We start from the raw sequence: 23,596 nt of genomic DNA on the forward strand, positions 1-23,596 counted from the left end.
TGTGGATTCCAATTGTGGCTTGAAAGTCTGTGGCTAGTGCTTCCCACGGAGAACAAGGGAAGTTTAAAACGCAACAAAATTAGTTATCCAAGAATATGCAGCGGATTTTTTTTTAATAAAAAAAAAAGTACAGATCAAAATGCCAGTTTTAAATTTATTCTGCACATTTATGTACAAATTAGACATCATTGACTGGTCTTTTAGTATAGACACTTTCAGTATATGTGGGGATACCACAGGCTAAATCAGCTGTTTCAAATTTTGAATTAAATCAGCTATTTGTAAACAATTGAATGCACTTAGAGCACTAGCTGTCAGAAGTGTTCCAGACATCTAAGGTATCTCTACAACAAAGACTACCATGGGAACAAAAAATTTGAGAAGTAAATTGAAAACTTTGGAAAATGTTATTGTCTGTCCGAGTCACTAAAGAAATGTGAGTTTCATATTTCTTTAATTCCACTCAGGAACCACTTTGTGTCTGGATGACCTTGCCTACATGTGCAACTTAAAATGGTAGCTGTGCATACAAAGCTAAAATCACTGGAGGATGACATGCACAACAGTCATAATATGCAAGTCCCTCTGGAGAAAGGGAACCTGGTAAACAAGAATTCTTAGCATTAAAGGGACAGTCAACACCAAAATTGTTGTTTAAAAAGAAAGTTAATCACTTTATTACACATTCCCCAGTTTTGCATAACTGACACTGTTATAGTAATACACTTTATACCTCTAATTACATTGTATCTAAGCCTATGCAAACTGCCCCCTTATTTCAGTTATTTGAGAATTGCATTTCAGCCAATCAGTGCTCACTCCAGGGTAACTTCACGTGCATGAGCTCAATGTTATCTATATGAAACACATGAACTAATGGTCAAAATACATTTATATTAGAGGCAGTCTTCAAGGTCTAAGACATTAGCATATGAACCTCCTAGGTTTAGATTTTTAAATTTCAAATAAGAATACCAAGAGAACAAAGCAAAATTGGTGATAAAAGTAAATTGGAAAGTTGTTTAAAATTATATTCCCTATGAAAATCATGAAAGTTTTTTTGGACTTGACTGTCCCTTTAATGCAAACACATACAACTATTGTATATGTAAAATATCCCAAAAATAAGATGTTTTAGAAAAAAAAAGAAAAAAAACATAATTTATGCTTACCTGATAAATTCCTTTCTCCTGTAGTGTGATCAGTCCATGGGTCATCATTACTTCTGGGATATTACTCCTCCCCAACAGGAAGTGCAAGAGGATTCACCCAGCAGAGCTGCCATATAGCTCCTCCCCTCTACGTCACCTCCAGTCATTCGACCAAGGACCAACGAGAAAGGAGAAGCCAAAGGGTGTAGTGGTGACTGGAGTATAATTTAAAAAATATTTACCTGCCGTAAAAAACAGGGCGGGCCGTGGACTGATCACACTACAGGAGAAAGGAATTTATCAGGTAAGCATAAATTATGTTTTCTCCTGTTAAGTGTGATCAGTCCACGGGTCATCATTACTTCTGGGATACCAATACCAAAGCAAAAGTACACGGATGACGGGAGGGACAGGCAGGATCTTTATACAGAAGGAACCACTGCCTGAAGAACCTCTCCCCCAAAAATAGCCTCCGAAGAAGCAAAAGTGTCAAATTTGTAAAATTTGGAAAAAGTATGAAGTGAAGACCAAGTTGCAGCCTTGCAAATCTGTTCAACAGAGGCCTCATTCTTAAAGGCCCAAGTGGAAGCCACAGCTCTAGTGGAATGAGCTGTAATTCTTTCAGGAGGCTGCTGTCCAGCAGTCTCATAAGCTAAACGTATTATGCTACGAAGCCAAAAAGAGAGAGAGGTAGCAGAAGCTTTTTGACCTCTCCTCTGACCAGAGTAAACGACAAACAGGGAAGACGTTTGTCGAAAATCTTTAGTTGCCTGTAAATAAAATTTTAGGGCACGAACTACATCCAGATTGTGCAGAAGTCGTTCCTTCCTTGAAGAAGGATTTGGACACAAGGATGGAACAACAATCTCTTGATTGATATTCCTGTTAGTGACTACCTTAGGTAAGAACCCAGGTTTAGTACGCAGAACTACCTTATCCGAGTGAAAAATCAAATAAGGAGAATCACAATGTAAGGCTGATAACTCAGAGACTCTTCGAGCCGAGGAAATAGCCATTAAAAATAGAACTTTCCAAGATAACAACTTTATATCAATGGAATGAAGGGGTTCAAACGGAACGCCCTGTAAAACGTTAAGAACAAGGTTTAAACTCCATGGCGGAGCAACAGTTTTAAACACAGGCTTAATTCTGGCCAAAGCCTGACAAAAAGCTTGAACGTCTGGAACTTCTGACAGACGTTTGTGCAACAGAATGGACAGAGCTGAGATCTGTCCCTTTAAGGAACTAGCGGATAAACCCTTTTCTAAACCTTCTTGTAGAAAAGACAATATCCTAGGAATCCTAACCTTACTCCAAGAGTAACCTTTGGATTCGCACCAATATAGGTATTTACACCATATTTTATGGTAAATCTTTCTGGTAACAGGCTTCCTAGCCTGTATTAAGGTATCAATAACTGACTCAGAAAAACCACGTTTTGATAAAATCAAGCGTTCAATTTCCAAGCAGTCAGCTTCAGAGAAGTTAGATTTTGATGTTTGAAAGGACCCTGTATCAGAAGGTCCTGTTTCAGAGGTAGAGACCAAGGTGGACAGGATGACATGTCCACCAGATCTGCATACCAAGTCCTGCGTGGCCATGCAGGCGCTATTAGAATCACTGATGCTCTCTCCTGTTTGATTCTGGCAATCGAGGAAGCATCGGGAAGGGTGGAAACACATAAGCCATCCTGAAGGTCCAAGGTGCTGTCAAGGCATCTACAGGGAGTGCAGAATTATTAGGCAAGTTGTATTTTTGAGGATTAATTTTATTATTGAACAACAACCATGTTCTCAATGAACCCAAAAAACTCATTAATATCAAAGCTGAATAGTTTTGGAAGAAGTTTTTAGTTTGTTTTTAGTTATAGCTATTTTAGGGGGATATCTGTGTGTGCAGGTGACTATTACTGTGCATAATTATTAGGCAACTTAACAAAAAACAAATATATACCCATTTCAATTATTTATTTTTACCAGTGAAACCAATATAACATCTCAACATTCACAAATATACATTTGTGACATTCAAAAACAAAACAAAAACAAATCAGTGACCAATATAGCCACCTTTCTTTGCAAGGACACTCAAAAGCCTGCCATCCATGGATTCTGTCAGTGTTTTGATCTGTTCACCATCAACATTGCATGCAGAAGCAACCACAGCCTCCCAGACACTGTTCAGAGAAGTGTACTGTTTTCCCTCCTTGTAAATCTCACATTTGATGATGGACTACAGGTTCTCATTGGGGTCAGATCAGGTGAACAAGGAGGCCATGTCATTAGATTTTCTTCTTTTATACCCTTTCTTGCCAGCCACGCTGTGGAGTACTTGGACGCGTGTGATGGAGCATTGTCCTGCATGAAAATCATGTTTTTCTTGAAGGATGCAGACTTCTTCCTGTACCACTGCTTGAAGAAGGTGTCTTCCAGAAACTGGCAGTAGGACTGGGAGTTGAGCTTGACTCCATCCTCAACCCGAAAAGGCCCCACAAGCTCATCTTTGATGATACCAGCCCAAACCAGTACTCCACCTCCACCTTGCTGGCGTCTGAGTCGGACTGGAGCTCTCTGCCCTTTACCAATCCAGCCACGGGCCCATCCATCTGGCCCATCAAGACTCACTCTCATTTCATCAGTCCATAAAACCTTAGAAAAATCAGTTTTGAGATATTTCTTGGCCCAGTCTTGACGTTTCAGCTTGTGTGTCTTGTTCAGTGGTGGTCGTCTTTCAGCCTTTCTTACCTTGGCCATGTCTCTGAGTATTGCACACCTTGTGCTTTTGGGCACTCTAGTGATGTTGCAGCTCTGAAATATGGCCAAACTGGTGGCAAGTGGCATTTTGGCAGCTGCACGCTTGACTTTTCTCAGTTCATGGGCAGTTATTTTGCGCCTTGGTTTTTCCACACGCTTCTTGTGACCCTGTTGACTATTTTGAATGAAACGCTTGATTGTTCGATGATCACGCTTCAGAAGCTTTGCAATTTTAAGAGTGCTGCATCCCTCTGCAAGATATCTCACTATTTTTGACTTTTCTGAGCCTGTCAAGTCCTTCTTTTGACCCATTTTGCCAAAGGAAAGGAAGTTGCCTAATAATTATGCACACCTGATATAGGGTGTTGATGTCATTAGACCACACCCCTTCTCATTACAGAGATGCACATCACCTAATATACTTAATTGGTAGTAGGCTTTCGAGCCTATACAGCTTGGAGTAAGACAACATGCATAAAGAGGATGATGTGGTCAAAATACTCATTTGCCTAATAATTCTGCACTCCCTGTATCAGGACCGCTCCCGGATCCCTGGATCTGGACCCGTAACGAGGAAGCTTGGCGTTCTGTCGAGACGCCATGAGATCTATCTCTGGTTTGCCCCAACGTCGAAGTATTTGGGCAAAGACCTCCGGATGAAGTTCCCACTCCCCCGGATGAAAAGTCTGACGACTTAAAAAATCCGCCTCCCAGTTCTCCACTCCCGGGATGTGGATTGCTGACAGGTGGCAAGAGTGAGACTCTGCCCAGCGAATTATCTTTGATACTTCCATCATTGCTAGGGAGCTTCTTGTCCCTCCCTGATGGTTGATGTAGGCTACAGTCGTGATGTTGTCCGACTGAAACCTGATGAACCCCCGAGTTGTCAACTGGGGCCAAGCCAGAAGGGCATTGAGAACTGCTCTCAATTCCAGAATGTTTATTGGTAGGAGACTCTCCTCCTGATTCCATTGTCCCTGAGCCTTCAGAGAATTCCAGACAGCGCCCCAACCTAGTAGGCTGGCGTCTGTTGTTACAATTGTCCAGTCTGGCATCCCCCTGGACAGATGTGGCCGAGAAAGCCACCATAGAAGAGAATTTCTGGTCTCTTGATCCAGATTCAGAGAAGGGGACAAGTCTGAGTAATCCCCATTCCACTGACTTAGCATGCACAATTGCAGCGGTCTGAGGTGTAGGCGTGCAAAGGGTACTATGTCCATTGCCGCTACCATTAAGCCGATTACCTCCATGCATTGAGCCACTGACGGGTGTTGAATGGAATGAAGGACACGGCATGCACTTTGAAGTTTTGTTAACCTGTCTTCTGTCAGGTAAATTTTAATTTCTACAGAATCTATAAGAGTCCCCAGGAAGGGAACTCTTGTGAGTGGAAAGAGAGAACTCTTCTTTTCGTTCACCTTCCATCCATGCGACCTTAGAAATGCCAGTACTAACTCTGTAAGAGACTTGGCAGTTTGAAAGCTTGAAGCTTGTATCAGAATGTCGTCTAGGTACGGAGCTACCGAAATTCCTTGCGGTCTTAGTACCGCCAGAAGAGCACCCAGAACCTTTGTGAAGATTCTTGGAGCCGTAGCCAATCCGAATGGAAGAGCTACAAACTGGTAATGCCTGTCTAGAAAGGCAAACCTTAGATACCGGTAATGATCTTTGAGGATCGATATGTGAAGGTAAGCATCTTTTAAATCCACTGTGGTCATGTACTGACCCTTTTGGATCATGGGTAAAATTGTCCGAATAGTCTCCATTTTGAACGATGGAACTCTTAGGAATTTGTTTAGGATCTTTAAATCCAGGATTGGCCTGAAAGTTCCCTCTTTTTTGGGAACCACAGATTTGAGTAAAACCCTTGTCCCTGTTCCGACCGTGGAACTGGATGGATTACTCCCATTAATAAAAGCTCTTGTACGCAGCGTAGAAACGCCTCTTTCTTTATTTGGTTTGTTGACAACCTTGACAGATGAAATCTCTCTTGGGGGAGAGTATTTGAAGTCCAGAAGGTATCCCTGAGATATTATCTCTAGCGCCCAGGGATCCTGGACATCTCTTGCCCAAGCCTGGGCGAAGAGAGAAAGTCTGCCCCCCACTAGATCCGTTCCCGGATCGGGGGCCCTCAATTCATGCTGTTTTAGGGGCAGCAGCAGGTTTCCTGGCCTGCTTGCCCTTGTTCCAGGACTGGTTAGGTCTCCAGCCTTGTCTGTAGCGAGCAACAGATCCTTCTTGTTTTGGAGCAGAGGAAGTTGATGCTGCTCCTGCTTTGAAATTCCGAAAGGAACGAAAATTAGACTGTCTAGCCTTAGGTTTGGCTCTGTCTTGAGGCAGGGCATGGCCTTTACCTCCTGTAATGTCAGCGATAATTTCTTTCAATCCGGGCCCGAATAAGGTCTGCCCTTTGAAAGGTATATTAAGTAATTTAGACTTAGAAGTAACGTCAGCTGACCAGGATTTTAGCCACAGTGCTCTGCGCGCCTGAATGGCGAATCCGGAATTCTTAGCCGTAAGCTTAGTTAAATGTACTACGGCATCTGAAATAAATGAGTTAGCTAACTTAAGGGCTTTAAGCTTGTGTGTAATCTCATCTAATGGAGCTGATTCAAGTGTCTCTTCCAGAGACTCAAACCAAAATGCTGCTGCAGCCGTGACAGGCGCAATGCATGCAAGGGGTTGCAATATAAAACCTTGTTGAACAAACATTTTCTTAAGGTAACCCTCTAACTTTTTATCCATTGGATCTGAAAAGGCACAGCTATCCTCCACCGGGATAGTGGTACGCTTAGCTAAAGTAGAAACTGCTCCCTCCACCTTAGGGACTGTTTGCCATAAGTCCCGTGTGGTGGTGTCTATTGGAAACATCTTTCTAAATATCGGAGGGGGTGAGAACGGCACACCGGGTCTATCCCACTCCTTAGTAACAATTTCAGTAAGTCTCTTAGGTATAGGAAAAACGTCAGTACTCGACGGTACCGCAAAATATTTATCCAACCTACACATTTTCTCTGGTATTGCAACTGTGTTACAATCATTCAGAGCCGCTAACACCTCCCCTAGTAATACACGGAGGTTTTCCAGCTTAAATTTAAAATTTGAAATATCTGAATCCAATCTGTTTGGATCAGAACCGTCAGCCGCAGAATGAAGCTCTCCGTCCTCATGTTCTGCAAGTTGTGACGCAGTATCTGACATGGCCCTAACATTATCAGCGCACTCTGTTCTCACCCCAGAGTGATCACGCTTACCTCTTAGTTCTGGTAATTTAGCCAAAACTTCAGTCATAACAGTAGCCATATCCTGTAATGTGATTTGTAATGGCCGCCCAGATGTACTCGGCGCCACAATATCACGCACCTCCCGAGCGGGAGATGCAGGTACTGACACGTGAGGCGAGTTAGTCGGCATAACTCTCCCCTCGTTGTTTGGTGAAATATGTTCAATTTGTACAGATTGACTTTTATTTAAAGTAGCATCAATGCAGTTAGTACATAAATTTCTATTGGGCTCCACTTTGGCATTAGCACATATAGCACAGATGTCTTCCTCTGAATCAGACATGTTTAACACACTAGCAAATAAACTAGCAACTTGGAAATACTATAATATGAAATCGTACTGTGCCTAAAAGAAGCACAGAAAGAGTTATGACAGTTGAAAGTTAATAAACTGAAAGGTTATAGCATCAAATCTTTGTAAAAAACACAATTTTAGCAAAGGCTTGTTCCCATTAGCAAAGGTTAACTAGCCCTGATAGCAGAAAAAAAAAATACAGAAATAAACGTTTTGAGGGAGTGATTACCTCCCTCAAAACAAGTTTTGAAGACCCCTGAGTTCTGTAGAGATGAACCGGATCATGCAGGAAATACAATGAGCTTCTGACTGAATTTTTTGATGCGTAGCAAAAGCGCCAAAAAAGGCCCCTCCCCCTCACACACAACAGTGAGAGAGATCAGTAAACTGTCATAAATTAAATAAAACAACTGCCAAGTGGAAAAAAATAGTGCCCAAAATATTTTATTCACCCAGTACCTCAGAAAATGAAACGATTTTACATGCCAGCAAAAAACGTTTAACATAAATTAAGTGTTATTAAAAAGCCTGTTGCTAGTCCCTGCAAATTAGGCTAAAGTCTTATGCACACAGTATAATTCCAGTGAAGTGCCATTCCCCAGAATACTGAAGTGTAAAATATACATACATGACAGCCTGATACCAGTTGCTACTACTGCATTTAAGGCTGAGTTTACATTATATCGGTATGGCAGAATTTTCTCATCAATTCCATTGTCAGAAAATAATAAGCTGCTACATACCTCTTTGCAGATTAATCTGCCCGCTGTCCCCTGATCTGAAGTTTACCTCTCCTCAGATGGCCGAGAAACAGCAATATGATCTTAACTACGCCGGCTAAAATCATAGTAAAAACTCAGGTAGATTCTTCTTCAAATTCTACCAGAGAAGGAATAACACTCCGGTGCTATTATAAAATAAACTTTTGATTGAAGGTATAAAACTAAGTATAATCACCATAGTCCTCTCACACATCCTATCTATTCGTTGGGTGCAAGAGAATGAATGGAGGTGAGGAGCTATATGGCAGCTCTGCTGGGTGAATCCTCTTGCACTTCCTGTTGGGGAGGAGTAATATCCCAGAAGTAATGATGACCCGTGGACTGATCACACTTAAAGGGCCATAATACCCAAATGTTTAAACACTTGAAAGTGATGCAGCATAGCTGTAAAAAGCTGATTAGAAAATCTCCTGAACATCTCTATGTAAAAAAGAAAGATATTTTACCTCAAAAGTTCCTCAGTAGCCACCTCCCATTGTAAAGGATTTCTAAGCAGCATTTTAGTGTGTTTGTCCTGGGACATCTGAAGGGACTAGCATCGTGCACTCTCATATTATTTCACCAATCAGGTAAAGGAAGCTTACTATGAAATCTCATGAGAGTTAAGTCAAATCTCATGAGATCACAGTAAGAGTTCATGACCTCGGCAATGCTGATGCTGATTGGCTGCTGTTCATTTCTTCATTTTTTTTAATTTTTTTTACCTGCAGCTGGGAGCAGCGGAGTATAACTTTTTACACAGAACTTACTCTGCTGAGCTGAGGAAATTGTGAGGTAAAATATCTTCCTTTTTTACATAGAGATGCTCAGGTGATATTTTCCTGTCGGCTTTTTACAGTTATACTGCATCAGTTTCAAGTGATTTAGCATATGAGTATTATGTCCCTTTAACAGGAGAAATCACATTAGAGAACACTAAACATTTTATGCCACTTAAGTGCTTTCTTCTGCTATCTTGTGTCTTTGTGCCTCTTGTGAGGATTAGTCTACAGTCCAGCACAAATAGCAAAGCTCACGTGAATTGTGGCTTGTCTCAACCAGGAGTCTTTCAAAAGATGGAAATGCCAGTGCTCTTAAAGGAACATTAAACCCCAATTTTTTCTTTCATGATTCAGATAGAAAATACTATTTTAAACAACTTTCTAATTTACTTCTATTATCTAATATGCTTCATTCTCTTGATAATATTTCCTGAAAAGCATATCTAGATAGGCTCAGTAGCTTCTGATTGGTGGCTGCACATAGATGCCTCATGCGATTGGCTCACCCGTGTGCATTTTTATTTCTTTAACTAAGGATATCTAAAAAAAATTAAGCAAATTAAATAGAAGTAAATTGGAATGTTGTTTAAAATTGTATTCTCTGTCTGAATTATGAAATCATTTTTTGGGGTTTAATGTTCCTTTAAGAGGTAGATAAACAGCAGCACAGCTGAGTACTCTTGAACATTCTAAAACCTAACAGCCAATTATACCATTTTAAATTAAAAATCTAATGTTCAATATTGTGTTTATCTACTCAGATAATTACATGACCAGGGAATAAGCATGGGGGATATAACACATTAAAGAGAGTCAATACATAGTTTGCATGCTTGGTAAAAGCAGGAAAATTATCAGATAAATTCGGATATAAATTTAATAAAGGATAATCATAAATACTGAGTCATGTTCAAAGAAGTTTTCCTTTAATAGACTCAGCATTAAACATGTATAGCCACCATATACAATGTTAAATATTTATTGGTTTCACTTGTTTGTAAGTAGCTTGTAAACCATATTGAAACAACGATAGGCAATTAAAGTTTTTATATTATATCAAAGTTTATTTCCAGGACTTAACTTTATCTGCTTAGAAGCAGTAACTGAGGTGCTGCAATATTGAAAGGATTTAATCTCAGGTTGAAGAAAAACAAACAAAAAACGTATGCCATCACAATAGAAAATAGCAGCTTAATTTGTCTTTTCAGGCTCTGATTCTTCGGCGATCTGCTATTCAGATAGACTCATTCTTTGAAGCCTCGTCGAAGTTTTCAACAAGATCTGTAAATAGAGAAACATTGCAGTGATTCCAACCTAGGACAAGTCTGAAATAAACCTGTAAACCATGGCACAAATTTATAGCAATATTTAAGTAAAGAGATGAATTACATATTTTAATAGAAACACATTTGCAATATAAATGTATTGGCAAAAATCCTTCTAGTTAAAGGTGTTAACATTTTTCTCTGCACGTGCATGTAAAGCATAGCTAAATAGTCTCAGTGCATTAGCATTTTAATTACTACAGCAGTCCAGAGTGCCAGCAAGCATCTTGGGCTCTCTGGGCAGATACATACATATTTTATAAAAAGACTACACACCCCTGTTAAAATGTCAGGTTTCTGTGATGAATAAAAAAAATATAAAAATAGAAAGAAATAATTTCAGAACTTTTTCCACCTTTAATGTGACCTATAAACTGTACAACTCAATTGAAAAACAAAATGAAATCTTTTAGGTAAAGGGAAATAAAAATATAAAACTAAAATAATATAGCACCGTTTGATTTTATTACGGTACTCAGTCTTTTTGGGTATGAGTTTTTCAGCATGGCACATCTTGACCTGGCAAGATTGCCCCACTCTTTGCAAAAACACTATAAATCTGTCCGAATGGGAGGGCATCTCCTGTGCACAGCCCTCTTCAGATCACACCACAGATTTTGAATTGCATTCAGGTATTGGCCATCCCAAAACGTTAATCTTTTTCTGGTGAAGCCATTCCTTGGTTGATTTGGATGTATGCTTTGGGTCGTTGTCATGCTGAAAGATGAAGTTCCTCTATGTTCAGCTTTCTAGCAGAAGCCTGAAGGTTTTGTGCCAATATTGTATGGTATTTGGAACTGTTCATTATTCCCTCTACCTTGACTAAGGCCCAAGTTCCTGCTGAAGAAATACAGTCCCAAAGCATGATGCTGCCACCACCATGCTTCACTGTGGGCATGGTGTTCTTTTGGCGATATGCAGTGTTTTTGTGCCAAACATATCTTTTGGAATTATGGCCAAAAAGTTCAACTTTGGTTTTATCAGACCAGAACACCATTTGCAACATGCTTTTGGGAAACTTCAAATGTGTTTCTGCAAAATTTAGCCGGGCTTGGATTTTTTTTTGTAAGAAAAGGCTTCCGTCTTGCCACTCTACCCCATAGCCCAGACATATGAAGAATACAGGCGATTGTTGTCACATGTACCACACAGCCAGTACTTGCCAGATATTCCTGCAGCTCCTTTAATGTTGCTGTAGGCCTCTTGGCAGCCTCCCAGACCAGTTTTCTTCTCGTCTTTTCATCAATTTTGGAGGGACATCCAGTTCTTGGTAATGTCACTGTTGCACCATATTTCCTTCACTTGATGATGACTGTCCTTCACTGTGTTCCATGGTATATCTAATGCCTTGGAAATTCTTTTGTACCCTTCTCCTGACTGATACCTTTTAACAATGAGATCCCTCTGATGCTTTAGACGCTCTCTGCGGACCATAGCTTTTGCTGTAGGATGCGACTAACAAATTGTCAGGAAAGACCTACTAGAACAGCTGAACTTTAGTTGGGGTTAATCAGAGGCACTTTAAATGGTGACAGGTGTGTACTGACTCCTAGTTAACATGATTTTGAATGGGATTGCTTAATTCTGAACACAGCTACATCCCCAGTTAAAGGGACACTGAGCCCAAATTTTCTCTTTTGTAATTCAGAAAGAGCATGCAATTTTAAGCAACTTTCTAATTTACTCCTATTATCAATTTTTCTTCGTTCTCTTGCTATCGTTTGAAAAAGAAGGCATCAAAGCTTTTTTTTGTTTGAGTACTCTGGACAGCACTTTTTATTGGTGGATGAATTTATCCACCAATCAAGCAAGGACAACCCAGGTTGTTCACCAAAAATGGGCCAGCATCTAAACTTACATTCTTGCATTTCAAATAAAGATACCAAGAGAATGAAGAAAATTTGATAAAGTTGCTTAAAATGTCATGCTCAATCTGAATCGCGAAAGAAAAATTTTGGGTACAGTGTCCCTTTAAGTTATAAAAAGGGTGTTCACACTTATGCAACCATTTTAGTTTTTTAAATTGTATTTCCCTTTACCTAAAATATTTGTTTGTTTTTCATTTGAGTTGTACAGTTTATAGGTCACATTAAAGGAGGAAAAAGTTCTTAAATGATTTATCTTTGTCTCATTTGTTTACATCACAGAAACCTGACTTTTTTAACAGGGGTGTGTAGACAGATTATATATATCTCTCTCTCTCTCTCTCTCTATATCTATCTATCTCTCTATATCTATCTATCTCTCTATATCTATCTATCTCTCTATATCTATCTATCTCTCTATATCTATCTCTCTATATCTATCTATCTCTCTATATCTATCTATCTCTCTATATCTATCTATCTCTCTATATCTATCTATCTCTCTATATCTATCTATCTCTCTATATCTATCTATCTCTCTATATCTATCTATCTCTCTATATCTATCTATCTCTCTATATCTATCTATCTCTCTATATCTATCTATCTCTCTATATCTATCTATCTCTCTATATCTATCTATCTCTCTATATCTATCTATCTCTCTATATCTATCTATCTCTCTATATCTATCTATCTCTCTATATCTATCTATCTCTCTATATCTATCTATCTCTCTATATCTATCTATCTCTCTATATCTATCTATCTCTCTATCTCTCTATATCTCTATATCTATCTTATATTCAAAACTGAAAAGAAACCATGTGAATTCCAATTTTGTCTGGAATGTCCCTTTAACCCCCCCCCCCAAACAAAACCACCTAGCAAAAAACAAGTGCAGCCCATTGAGAACAGAAGGCCTTAACCCTTTCCCACCCAGACTTATTTGTCTACATTGGAACAAATTTCCAATGTAAACAAGTAAAATCATGCAATCGTTCATGCATTTCAATGATTGGATTGGGGGGGTGCCCATGACGCTAGGCATGCCCTCCAGCCAGCGCCTTTTGCTTCATCAGTACAGCCAAACGGCTAGGACGTTCTATGCTGTCCTAAGGGTGGGAAGGCGTTAATGTGGCGCTACTTATACAAGATCCAGCCAAAGATTCTTCCCCAGGGAGATCTTGTATGTTCATCACCTCCAGTGGTTACACACAAGCTGCCCAACTGGCCATGTTCAGCTCTAGACTTGTGCATTGCCATCCCAGAATAGATTTACTGTGAGAATAAACCCATGACCAGGGTTACAAACTTTTCATAGTAAGCAAAAGTGCAATGATAAGATTTTAGCATTATTGCACTAATACTTAAATGACATACTAAAAATAAGAATTATTGGGGGGGAGTCTTCTGTCTTTACTATACCCTATTAATTTTATTTCAAGTCATTCATAGTAACAGTTTAGTACAAACTGGGGGGGGGGGGGGGAGGAGATAGATTATAGCGTCATTGCTATATTGTTGCTGTAAAAGCAAACTTAAGGGGAAAGAATACTTGAGTAAGCAGTTTACAATAACAGAGCTACAAAACAAAAACAGTTTTACTTGAGGTAAGCTGACAAAAAGGACTATTAAAGACACCATTGCCAATTTTATAAATAAAGAATTTTACCTGGAACTTCATCATCCTCTTCCTCCCCGGTAGCAAGTGGTGCTTTCCCATCGACCGCTAAAAATGATAAAATTAGTAAAAAAAAAAAAAAAAAAAAAAAAATAAGGTTAAGTGTTTCTATAACAATACACTTCAAGGCAAAACCTACTTTTCAGCCAAATTCAGTAAGCAGATGCTATACTCTCGAGATACTATTCCTATTGTATAAGTTATAAAAAAATCCACACAAGAAAGTAGACCCATTTGTCTAGTCTTTGTATACCTAGCCATATACACACACACAAAATGAAAGAATACATCTCATGTTAAGCATTAAATGGTTATTTATATACAAATCAATACAACCAGGTAACCAAAAAACATCCAATTTTTTTTTACCCGACACCTAGAAACACCAAAAGCAGTTTTTGTGGGCCACAATCAACCTTGTGGCCAACCTGCCTTCCTCTATTCTCACCCCCGGGATCTACTGTACAATTGCAACCATCTCTAGGGCCTCATACCACTGCACACAGATATTTAATGTTGCAGAGAGGCCTGCTATCCGGGAGCAGCAGCCACCATCTTCAGGGTCTCTGTTTCATGATGACGGTTCTCTAATCCCCAAATGTGCCAGCTGCTCAGTCAGCAGCAGGAGACATTACATGCTTCAGAAGAGAGGTGGCTGTTACCGAGTAATCCGTCATGAAAGCGTTTGTACAAGAAATATACTATTGATGCACAATTTTACGTGCAATTGTCAGTAATGAATGATTAAACTGAATTCCATGAAGATTCAGAACAAAATAAAAAAAGTAAACCCTTCACTAGCCAGTTTTTCAAAATTAAAAAAGACGAAATTTCTCACGATTCAGAAGGAGCATACCATTTTAAACATCTTTCTAATTTACTTTGTTCTTTAACTATCCTTTATTGAAAAGCATACCTAGGCAGGCTAAGGAGCTGGGAACTAGCTGATTAGTGGCTGCACATATATGCCTTGTCATTGGCTTACAGATGTGTTAAGCTAGCTCCTAGTAATGAATTGCTGCTCTCTGGTGCAAAGAGCACAAAGCAAAATTGATCAAATAAATTTGATATTGATTTAAAATTGTATGCTCTTTCCGAGTCACAATTTTTTGGGGGGGTTTCTCGTACTATTAAATAAATTCAAGTTTGTACCAAAAAAAAAAAAAAAAAATTGTGGGAGAAATCTGAACCAATTGCCCTGTAGCATAAACGAGCCTTTTCTGTTTTAAAGCTTAATAGTCATTAAGGGTTTTCTTTTTTATAATAGTGCGTGTCCCTCCGCAAGTTTACGGGACCGTGCTATCAATTGTGCAATTCTTACATAAAGGCCAGCAACGTAAACTGTACGTAGCTAGTCTTTAAGGGGTTAAACTGATTCTCATAATTTAATGAATAAGGATGTTGAAAATCTCAAAATGTTATCATTGCTACAAAACTAGCTTTTAAAAAAATAAAATAAATTAAAAAAAAAAAAAAAAAAGATAGAAATTGCCTTTACTAACTATTCCCCAGCTTTGCATAACCAATATTGTTATGTTAGTCATATACTTTATATAAACATCGAAAACTCTAAATCTCTGCCCATTTTTAATACATATGGCTGAAGCAGCAGTTCAAACCCACTGTTACCATTTAAGCACTGACAAGAGAAGGACCCACTTCTGACTTTCGGAAGCAAATTGATGAGCATTTAAAGGGTCACAGTACCCAAAATGTCCAAGCACTTTAAAGTGATGCAGCATGGCCGTAACAAAACAAACAAAAATAACGTAAAAATGGAAGATATTTATCTTGACATTTCCCAAGTATTCACATCCCACTGTAAAGAGACTAAACAGCCAATCAAGTTACTAGCCCCAGGACTTGCAAGGGAGTGAGCACCTGGTATGTGCAGGCACAGTCATATTATTTTCCTATTCCGTTTAAAGAAGTTTACAATGAAAGCTCACAAGATTTGCAGCAAAATCTCCTGAGATCACAGCAAAAAAACAAAAACACAAAAAACTTGGGTTCAGTGTCCCTTTAAGCACATAATACAACAAGTGCAGATATATGCAATGCAATGATTAAAACACTACGCCAAAACAAACTTTGTGTTCGCCAACATACTGCTTACAAGTACATTTGTACAAGTAAGTTTAGTTTCTCCCTATTCCAGAGGTTGTTTAAAGCATAGTATCAAAAGAAGACTGTTAACTGTATATATTGCTATATTTACTTGCTTGTTACTTACATTGTTTAGGCAAAGCCTCAGCAAGTCTCCTTAAGCTAGTTAGACTGTCTGCTCCCAGCTGGTTTAGGATACTTGGTAACATATCTGTGAGTTGCTTGGTCTCAGCATGGCCTGTAATGGTGAAAGTATTTGCTGCCAAGGAAGCCTGGACTTTTGGGTTGTTGAAATGGATAACTGTCCCTTGGTTTGTAAACATATTTACCTATAAAATAAAAACATGCCACATGAAGTCATTTAATATGCCCCAAGACTTCTACTGGACAATTGGAGTGCACACAAATACTGTCACAGAAAGTAACATACATGACAAAACACTCCACTGAACAGGAACCCCATACAAAAAGCGCTCAGAGGACAACAGGTTAACATCAATGTTGATGTCTACAATAGCAACAGTTACCTCTTCAATACCAGATATATTATTGACTCCAAGTTTCTTCAGGGAAAACTGTAATTTTTTATCATCTGCAGTAGCCGTTCTGTGGACAACCTTCTTCTTTCTGCGGGCTGTTCCCTAAACAGAGAAATGGTGTAGAGGAGTGGAAGGAGAGAAAAAAAAAACCAAAGTATTAAAAAATATTTGATTAGTAGAAGGAGAAAAGGCTAAACAAATCACATGCAAGATTTATAAAAACTTCCGATATGGAAAAAAACGTGTTAAAAAAACCCATTTACGTTTCACAATGATCCTTCCCTAAATTCCTTTTCTTAGTACAAGAGCCCATATTTGTGCATTTTATAGGGGCATAAAAAAAGTAATATTTCAGTGTCTTTTTCCTTTCTTAAAATAACTATTCATTTCTGGAAACTGCCACTAGATCGGCTGTGTTTTCAACTAGTCAAACTAGGATTATTAATTTCAAACAGAGCTGAACTAGTGCTGCCTAGCTGCGAAAAACTGAAAATGCACCGAGTTAAGAGGCGGCCTATAAGGGCTTAGAAATTAGCATATGAGCCTACCTAGGTTTAGCATTCAACAAAGCATGCCAACAAAGCAAATTTGATGATAAATGTAAATTGGAAAGTAGTTTAAAATTGCATGCCCTATCTGAATCATGGTAGTTTAATTTTAACTAGATGCTCCCTTACAAATTAAACTCCATCACCAACGCAAAGAACATGGATCAACATAAAAATGATAAAGGTAAACTGTAGTCATAACTTACCTTTCCACCAATGCGCACTTGAGCTTGCAATTTGGCTAATTTTTCTTGATTCATGATTGATTCTTTCATCTAAAAAAAATAAAATTACAAATATCACGTATATAGTTTTATTTCCTTTTGCACTAACACTAGCAAGCATGTAATACTTCAAAAGAAGTCACAGGGAGTACCAAAAAAGTGAGTTACTCAAAAGGGACAATGTAATAATGCATTGCAGTATTTCATTATTGCACATAATTTCATATGTGCTTAAAAGGGACAAGAAAGTCAAAACATTTTTCATAATTCAGATAGAAAATACAATTTTAAACATAATTTACTTTATTATTTAGATATCTTGTTAAATGGACACTGAGCCCAATTTTTTTCTTTAGTGATTCAGATAGAGCATGAAATTTTAGGCAACTTTCTAATTTGCTCCTATCAAATTTTCTTCATTCTCTTGGTAATCTTCATTTGAAATGCAAGGTAAGTTTAGATGCTGGCCCATTTTTAGTGAACAACCTGGTTTGTCCTTGCTGATTGGTGGATACATTTATCCACCAATAAAAAAGGTTCTATCCAGAGTCCTAAACCAAAAGAAAGCTTAGATGCCTTCTTTATCAAATAAAGATAGCAAGAGAACGTAGATGAATTGAACACAGGAGTAAATTTGAAAGTTGCTTAAACTTGCATGCTCTATCTGAATCACAAAAGAAAAAATTAGGGTTCAGTGTCCCTTTAAAGAAATAGCTATGCACATGGGTGAGCCAATCACAAGAGGAATCTATGTGCATCCACCAATCAGCAGCTACTGATCCTATTTAGATATGCTTTTAACAAAGGGAATAAAGCAAATGTTATAGAAGTGAATTGGAAAGTTGTTTAAAACCGCAAGCTCTTTCTAAATCATGAAAGAAAAAGTGAGTTTCATGTCCCTTTAAAAGTAATTTTAAAGTTTTGCAATGTAATGCACTGTATATAAATATTCTTAAAGGGATATGAATTTAAATAAAGCATGTGATTTCAAACAACGTTCCAAATTATGTCTTATCCAAATTTGCTTCATTCTCTGGGTATCATTTTTATGAAGGAGCAGCTATGTACTACTGGGGGCTATCTAAAAAGACATCTGGTGAACCAATGAAAAGAGGCATTTTTGTGCAGCCACCAATCAGGATCTAGCTCCCTTTAATGCATTGCTGCTCCTGAGCCTACCTAGATATGCTTTTCAACTAAGGATACCAAAAGAAAGAAGCAATTTTGACAATGGAAGCAAATTGGAAAGTTGAGTCACATGTTCTGTCTGAATCATGAAAATAAATTGTGTTTCATGTCCCTTTAAAAACAGGGGCACTTTCATTCATTACATTTTTAAAAGACGCTTCATTTGCAAAATTACCATTTAGTAATGATAAACATTGCGCAGTTCCTTTGACCGCATCTTACACTTTATTTTTCTGAGCGATGACAAGTCTAGCTTCATCCAATCGTTGCTTGCCCCCTTTGGCGTCCAGCTCGTGGGGCACGCAACGATTGGCTGAAGCCAGATTCATTATCAATGCACAAAATAAAGTATGAGATGTGGGCGAAGGAACGGTGCGTTGTGTACCATCACTAAATGGTAATTATTTTACAAATGAAGCCTCAATATTAAAAAAAAAAAAATGAAAGAAAGTGCCTCTGTTTTAAGCATAATTATATTGCCAAGCTTTACAATCACTAAAGGGGATAAAATAAAGGCCTTCAAACACCATAACGCATATGAGTGTCTGGCCTATCCATTATCAGTGGCCATGTTTATAGAGAAACTTTACCAACTTACATGCTGCAACAGTAAATGTTTATATGTGCAGACCATCATTTAAATATTTTCCTGATCCAATACATACATAAGAGAGAAAAAAAAAATCATGGTGCATTTTGTGAGCTGTAAACCAATTTTTGCTAACAAAATTACCATTTTAAAAAAGCTTTTCATATGAACATAACTTGCAGTAGTCTGATGTGTGTCTCTATTATATATACACATATACAAAAAAAAAAAGAAAAAAAAAAAAAAAGGCCTCTTTATTTAGTAAGCTTGGGCACAATAATGAAGTTTTTACTGGTGACATAATACAGGAATTAACATTTTACATAGCAAGCACAATGACATTAGCATTGAATACTAAGCTCTACAAAGAGTGAAAAAGCCAGTATGGGCAGGTCATCATACTACTTAGTCATTTTATGCTGAGCGTCTTTTATCTCTCTCAAGTTCTCACCCCTGGGATAGAAGCCACAGCCAAATTCATAAAGCAGCATAAACTTTACACACTGTCCGAATGACATACTGCAGTACCCGAATGTAATCCCACAGTGAAGGAAAATGTATACATGAATAATTACACCGGACTATATAATGTGCTAAATCTAACTGTGACAACCACTGCAGCACGTTTTAGTGAAGCACTAGTGTATCTCCCGTAATAACAAAAATACAGCATCAAATTAAGTACTACTAATGTGCAATGCAACTGCATTAGACCAGCAGATACATTTACAGTAAAATTAGCAACTTGCCCACATAAAATCTTACTAGAGGCCAATATCTTTATAAAGTAAAGCACATACTAAATAGTATATTGGCATGATTGGCTGCAATGCTAAACACAGTATGACCCTAAAGTGCATACCACTAGCCTGCTTTATAGTAGACCGTTATTCCAAATGGTCTCCGTGAAAGCGGAAGATTAATGGTCAGCTTATTAGACCATACCCACGTGTAGAACGTATACAAAGTATTTACGGGTAACAGCTACGGAACACCATATAAGGACACTATCTGCAAGCAGGAGAATGAAGCCCTGGGCAGGTGTGACATTTATAATTGATTACATTGAACACTGACTGTCACATATAATACAAGTAGAATGCCTGGTAGTGCGAAGTCATCTCATACATTTATGTACCCGGTAACAGCAGCCCAGAACACCAATAAGAGGCCCGGCACACCGCTAGCTGATGCAGTAGCCCTCTCACGTGCCACCAGTCAACCCATTAGAAAACTGGACCCCGCAACCCAGAAACTTGCTCGGACAGCGTGCGTAACCCTCTTACCTTCTGCGCGCAGCAGGCGGTTGTGAAAGTGATGCAGAGCTGATTAAAAGGCCTCCAAGGGAGCCGCGAGACAGGGCGCGCACACACGCGGGGAGCAAGATGGAAGCCAAGAGGGAGGGCCGGAAGTGACGCAAAGCGCTATGTTAACCCAGGATCTGCCCAATGCTCCATGTGTGTCGGTGTGATACCATTCTTTCTGGCTAAACTATGACACTAGGTCCGTTTTTCTCCACCGTGCGAATGACTTCCAGCTTATATCAGTAAACTCCTTTATGTAAAATCTTAGTTTAGCGTTCTAAATTATTTTCTCAGCCATATCTCATTATTTTCTTACAAAAATTGGTGTGGGGGTTCAGATGAGGGCTACCAACAATGCTGCAATGTTTGGGTCGCCAGGAACAAAAAGGGGAGCCATATTTTGGGGTGTAAAGTCCCTGTTTTCCCCATAGACTTTCCCCAGCCAGCCAGCTCTGCTCACCTACATGGATACATTGTATCAAACCCTCAGCCTACAGGTTTTTATACATTTGTAACTCTTTACTGTACACAGACACTTAAAGCAGCCCTCTCAGTAACAACTGTACAAACTGCTGAGGAAATAATGTTCACACAGCCTTAAAGGGCAGGATAGCACCTGGTCACACAGTCTTAAAGGGACAGACAAAAAACCACACAGCCTTGAAAGGGTCAACTAGCACCACACGCACACAGTCTTAAAGGGACAGATCGCAGTAATGTGCATGCAGCGCAACCTTAAATGGCAGCTTGACACCTGCGCACACAGTCTTAAAGGGACAGATCACCGCAATGTGCACGCAGCACAACCTTAAAGGGCAGCTCGACACCTGCGCACAGAGCCTTAAAGGGACAGATCACCGTAATGTGGACACAGCGCAACCTTAAAGGGCAGCTCGACACCTGCGCACACAGCCTTATCTGTGCTGTTGAGGCTGTGTGTGGTGTGTTTGTGCACCTGTACCATTAAAACTGTGTGTGGTGTGAGCTCCCCCTTTAAAGTCTGCGTTTGTGTCTGTCACTTTAATATTAAGGCTGTGTGCATTTGGGTGTGCTTAAAATCCTGTGTGCCTGCCCCTTAAAGACTGTGCATGGTGTGAGATGTTCCTTTAAGGCTGTGTGCGTTGCGTGCGGATGTATACTGTTGTCGCTCCCTTTAAGACTGTGCGTGTGGTGTGACTTTACCCACTAAAGGTTGTGTGTCCCTGCCCCTTTAAGACTGTGTGAGCAGGGGGTGAGCTGCCCTTTAAGGCTGCGCTAGATGTGCATGGTGTGAGCTGTTCCTTTAACACTGTGTGGTTATGTTGCAAGTTGTACTTTTAAAGGCTGTGCACATGTCCCTGCCCCTTTAAGACAGAACGTCCCTTTAAGGTGGTGTGCTTTGCGTTTGGATGCATACTATCGCTCCCTTTAAAACTGTTTGCGTTTAACCACTAAAGGATGTGCACCTGTACCTTAAAGACTGTGTACGCAGGTGCCGAGCTGCCCTTTAAGGTTGCGCTGCGTGAATATTACGGTGATCTGTCCCCTTTAGGCTGTATGCGTGTGGTGCAAGTTGTCCTTTTAAAGGTTGAGAGTGCTCTGTGTGTTTGTGTGCCTGCACGTGCCACTGTCCCGTTAAAAGAGAGCGTCCCTTTAAGTCTGCGTGCATCACATGGGGATGCATACTATGGCTCCCTTTAAAACTGTGTGTGTAAACTCACTAAAAGGTTGTGTATGCCTGCCCCTTTAAGACTGTGAGCAGGTGCCGAGCTGCCCTTTAAGGTTACTCTGCGTGCACATTAGGGTGATATGTCCCTTTAAGGCTCTGTGCGCATGTGTCGAGCTGCCCTTTAAGGTTGCGCTGTGTGTACATTACGGTGATCTGTCCCTTTAAGGCTGTGTGCGCAGGTGTCAAGCTGCCCTTTAAGGTTGCGCTGCATGCACATTACGGTGATCTGTCCCTTTAAGGCTCTGTGCGCAGGTGTCGAGCTGCCCTTTAAGGTTGCGCTGCCTGCACATTACTGCAATCTGTCCCTTTAAGACTGTGTGCATGTGCTGCTAGTTGACCCTTTCAAGGCTGTGTGGTTTTTTGTCTATCCCTTTAAGACTGTGTGACCAGGTGCTATCCTGCCCTTTGTGTGAACATTATTTCCTCAGCAGTTTGTACAGTTGTTACTGACAGGGCTGCTTTAAGTGACTGTGTACAGTAAACAGTTACAAATGTATACAAACCTGTAGGCTGAGGGTTTGATACAATGTATCCATGTAGGTGAGCAGAGCTGGCTGGCTGTGTAAAGTCTATGGAGAAAACAGGGACTTTACACCCCAAAATATGGCTCCCCTTTTTGTTCCTGGAGACACAAACACTGCAGCATTGTTGGTAGCCCTCATCTGAACCCCCAGACCAATTTTTGTAGGAAAATAATGAGATATGGCTGAGAAAATAATTTAGAACGCTAAACTAAGATTTTACCCGAGATTCCTTATACATAATAATACGCAAACAAGTATGTTTGTTGTTATAAATATAACAGTGTACATGTACACAGATACACTATATCACATTTTATGAGGCTAGTCATTTTTTTAAATGTATTTATAATTTACTTACAGCTGCATAGTATATACACACATATACACACACACACGGTATCCCACAAAAGTGAGTACACCCCCTCACATTTTAGTAAATATTTTATTATATCTTTTCATGTGACAACACTGAAGAAATGACACTTTGCTACAATGTAAAGTAGTGAGTGTACAGCCTGTATAACAGTGTAAATTTGCTGTCCCCTCAAAATAACTCAACACACAGCCATTAATGTCTAACCCGTTGGCAACAAAAGTGAGTACACACATCAATAGGAAAAACGGAACCAAATGAAAACACAGGTTTATTTGTGGAAATAAAACCTAGACAGACATGGGCAGGTGGGTAGGCTGACGCGTTTCGCGCCCCCTAGTGGCGCTTCATCAAAGACTCGATTGGGTACAACATCCATTTTTAAAAATTGCTACAATTGCCCACATATTTGCCAATACATAACAACATTAAAGGTACATACAGACAATTTCAAAATCAAAAGATAATACACATAATCAACAGCGTTTTCATACCAGTATTCTACATTTTAATGGCGCTAAAGAACATATATGGGCATACTTTACTAGGCGCATGATAAACTGTAATCATATTACATACTGTTATATTTATTC

The 23,596-nt window shown here is 39.3% G+C and overlaps 1 protein-coding gene across 2 annotated transcripts; it reads right to left on the reverse strand.

Annotated features, from left to right (window-relative positions):
• Window positions 1-9,930: 9,930 nt before the first annotated feature.
• On the reverse strand, window positions 9,931-20,524 carry BTF3 (basic transcription factor 3). 2 transcript variants are annotated; one of them, XM_053701431.1, is made up of 6 exons: window positions 20,381-20,524; window positions 17,300-17,368; window positions 16,534-16,647; window positions 16,134-16,335; window positions 13,892-13,948; window positions 9,931-10,307 (listed from the first exon to the last, which is right to left on the reverse strand). In XM_053701431.1, exons 2-6 carry the CDS (start codon window positions 17,366-17,368, stop codon window positions 10,261-10,263), a joined length of 489 nt encoding a protein of 162 aa, XP_053557406.1. In that variant the 5' UTR covers window positions 20,381-20,524; the 3' UTR covers window positions 9,931-10,260. The 2 variants fall into 2 exon arrangements, with proteins under 2 accessions (XP_053557406.1, XP_053557407.1); XM_053701432.1 differs by lacking the exon at window positions 20,381-20,524 and adding an exon at window positions 19,957-19,975.
• Between the last annotated feature and the right edge of the window lie 3,072 nt (window positions 20,525-23,596).

This window comes from Bombina bombina, chromosome 2 (assembly GCF_027579735.1).
Source record: "Bombina bombina isolate aBomBom1 chromosome 2, aBomBom1.pri, whole genome shotgun sequence".
Taxonomy (NCBI): Eukaryota; Metazoa; Chordata; class Amphibia; order Anura; family Bombinatoridae; genus Bombina; species Bombina bombina.

Coding starts and splice junctions, on each gene's coding strand:
- BTF3 (XM_053701431.1), bottom strand. CDS start 17,368: ATGAAAGAATCAATCATGAATCAAGAAAAATTAGCCAAATTGCAAGCT. Junction 16,648..17,299: donor AAGTGCGCATTGGTGGAAAG/GTAAGTTATGAC, acceptor TTCTCTGTTTAG/GGAACAGCCCGCAGAAAGAA. Junction 16,336..16,533: donor ATATATCTGGTATTGAAGAG/GTAACTGTTGCT, acceptor TTTATTTTATAG/GTAAATATGTTTACAAACCA.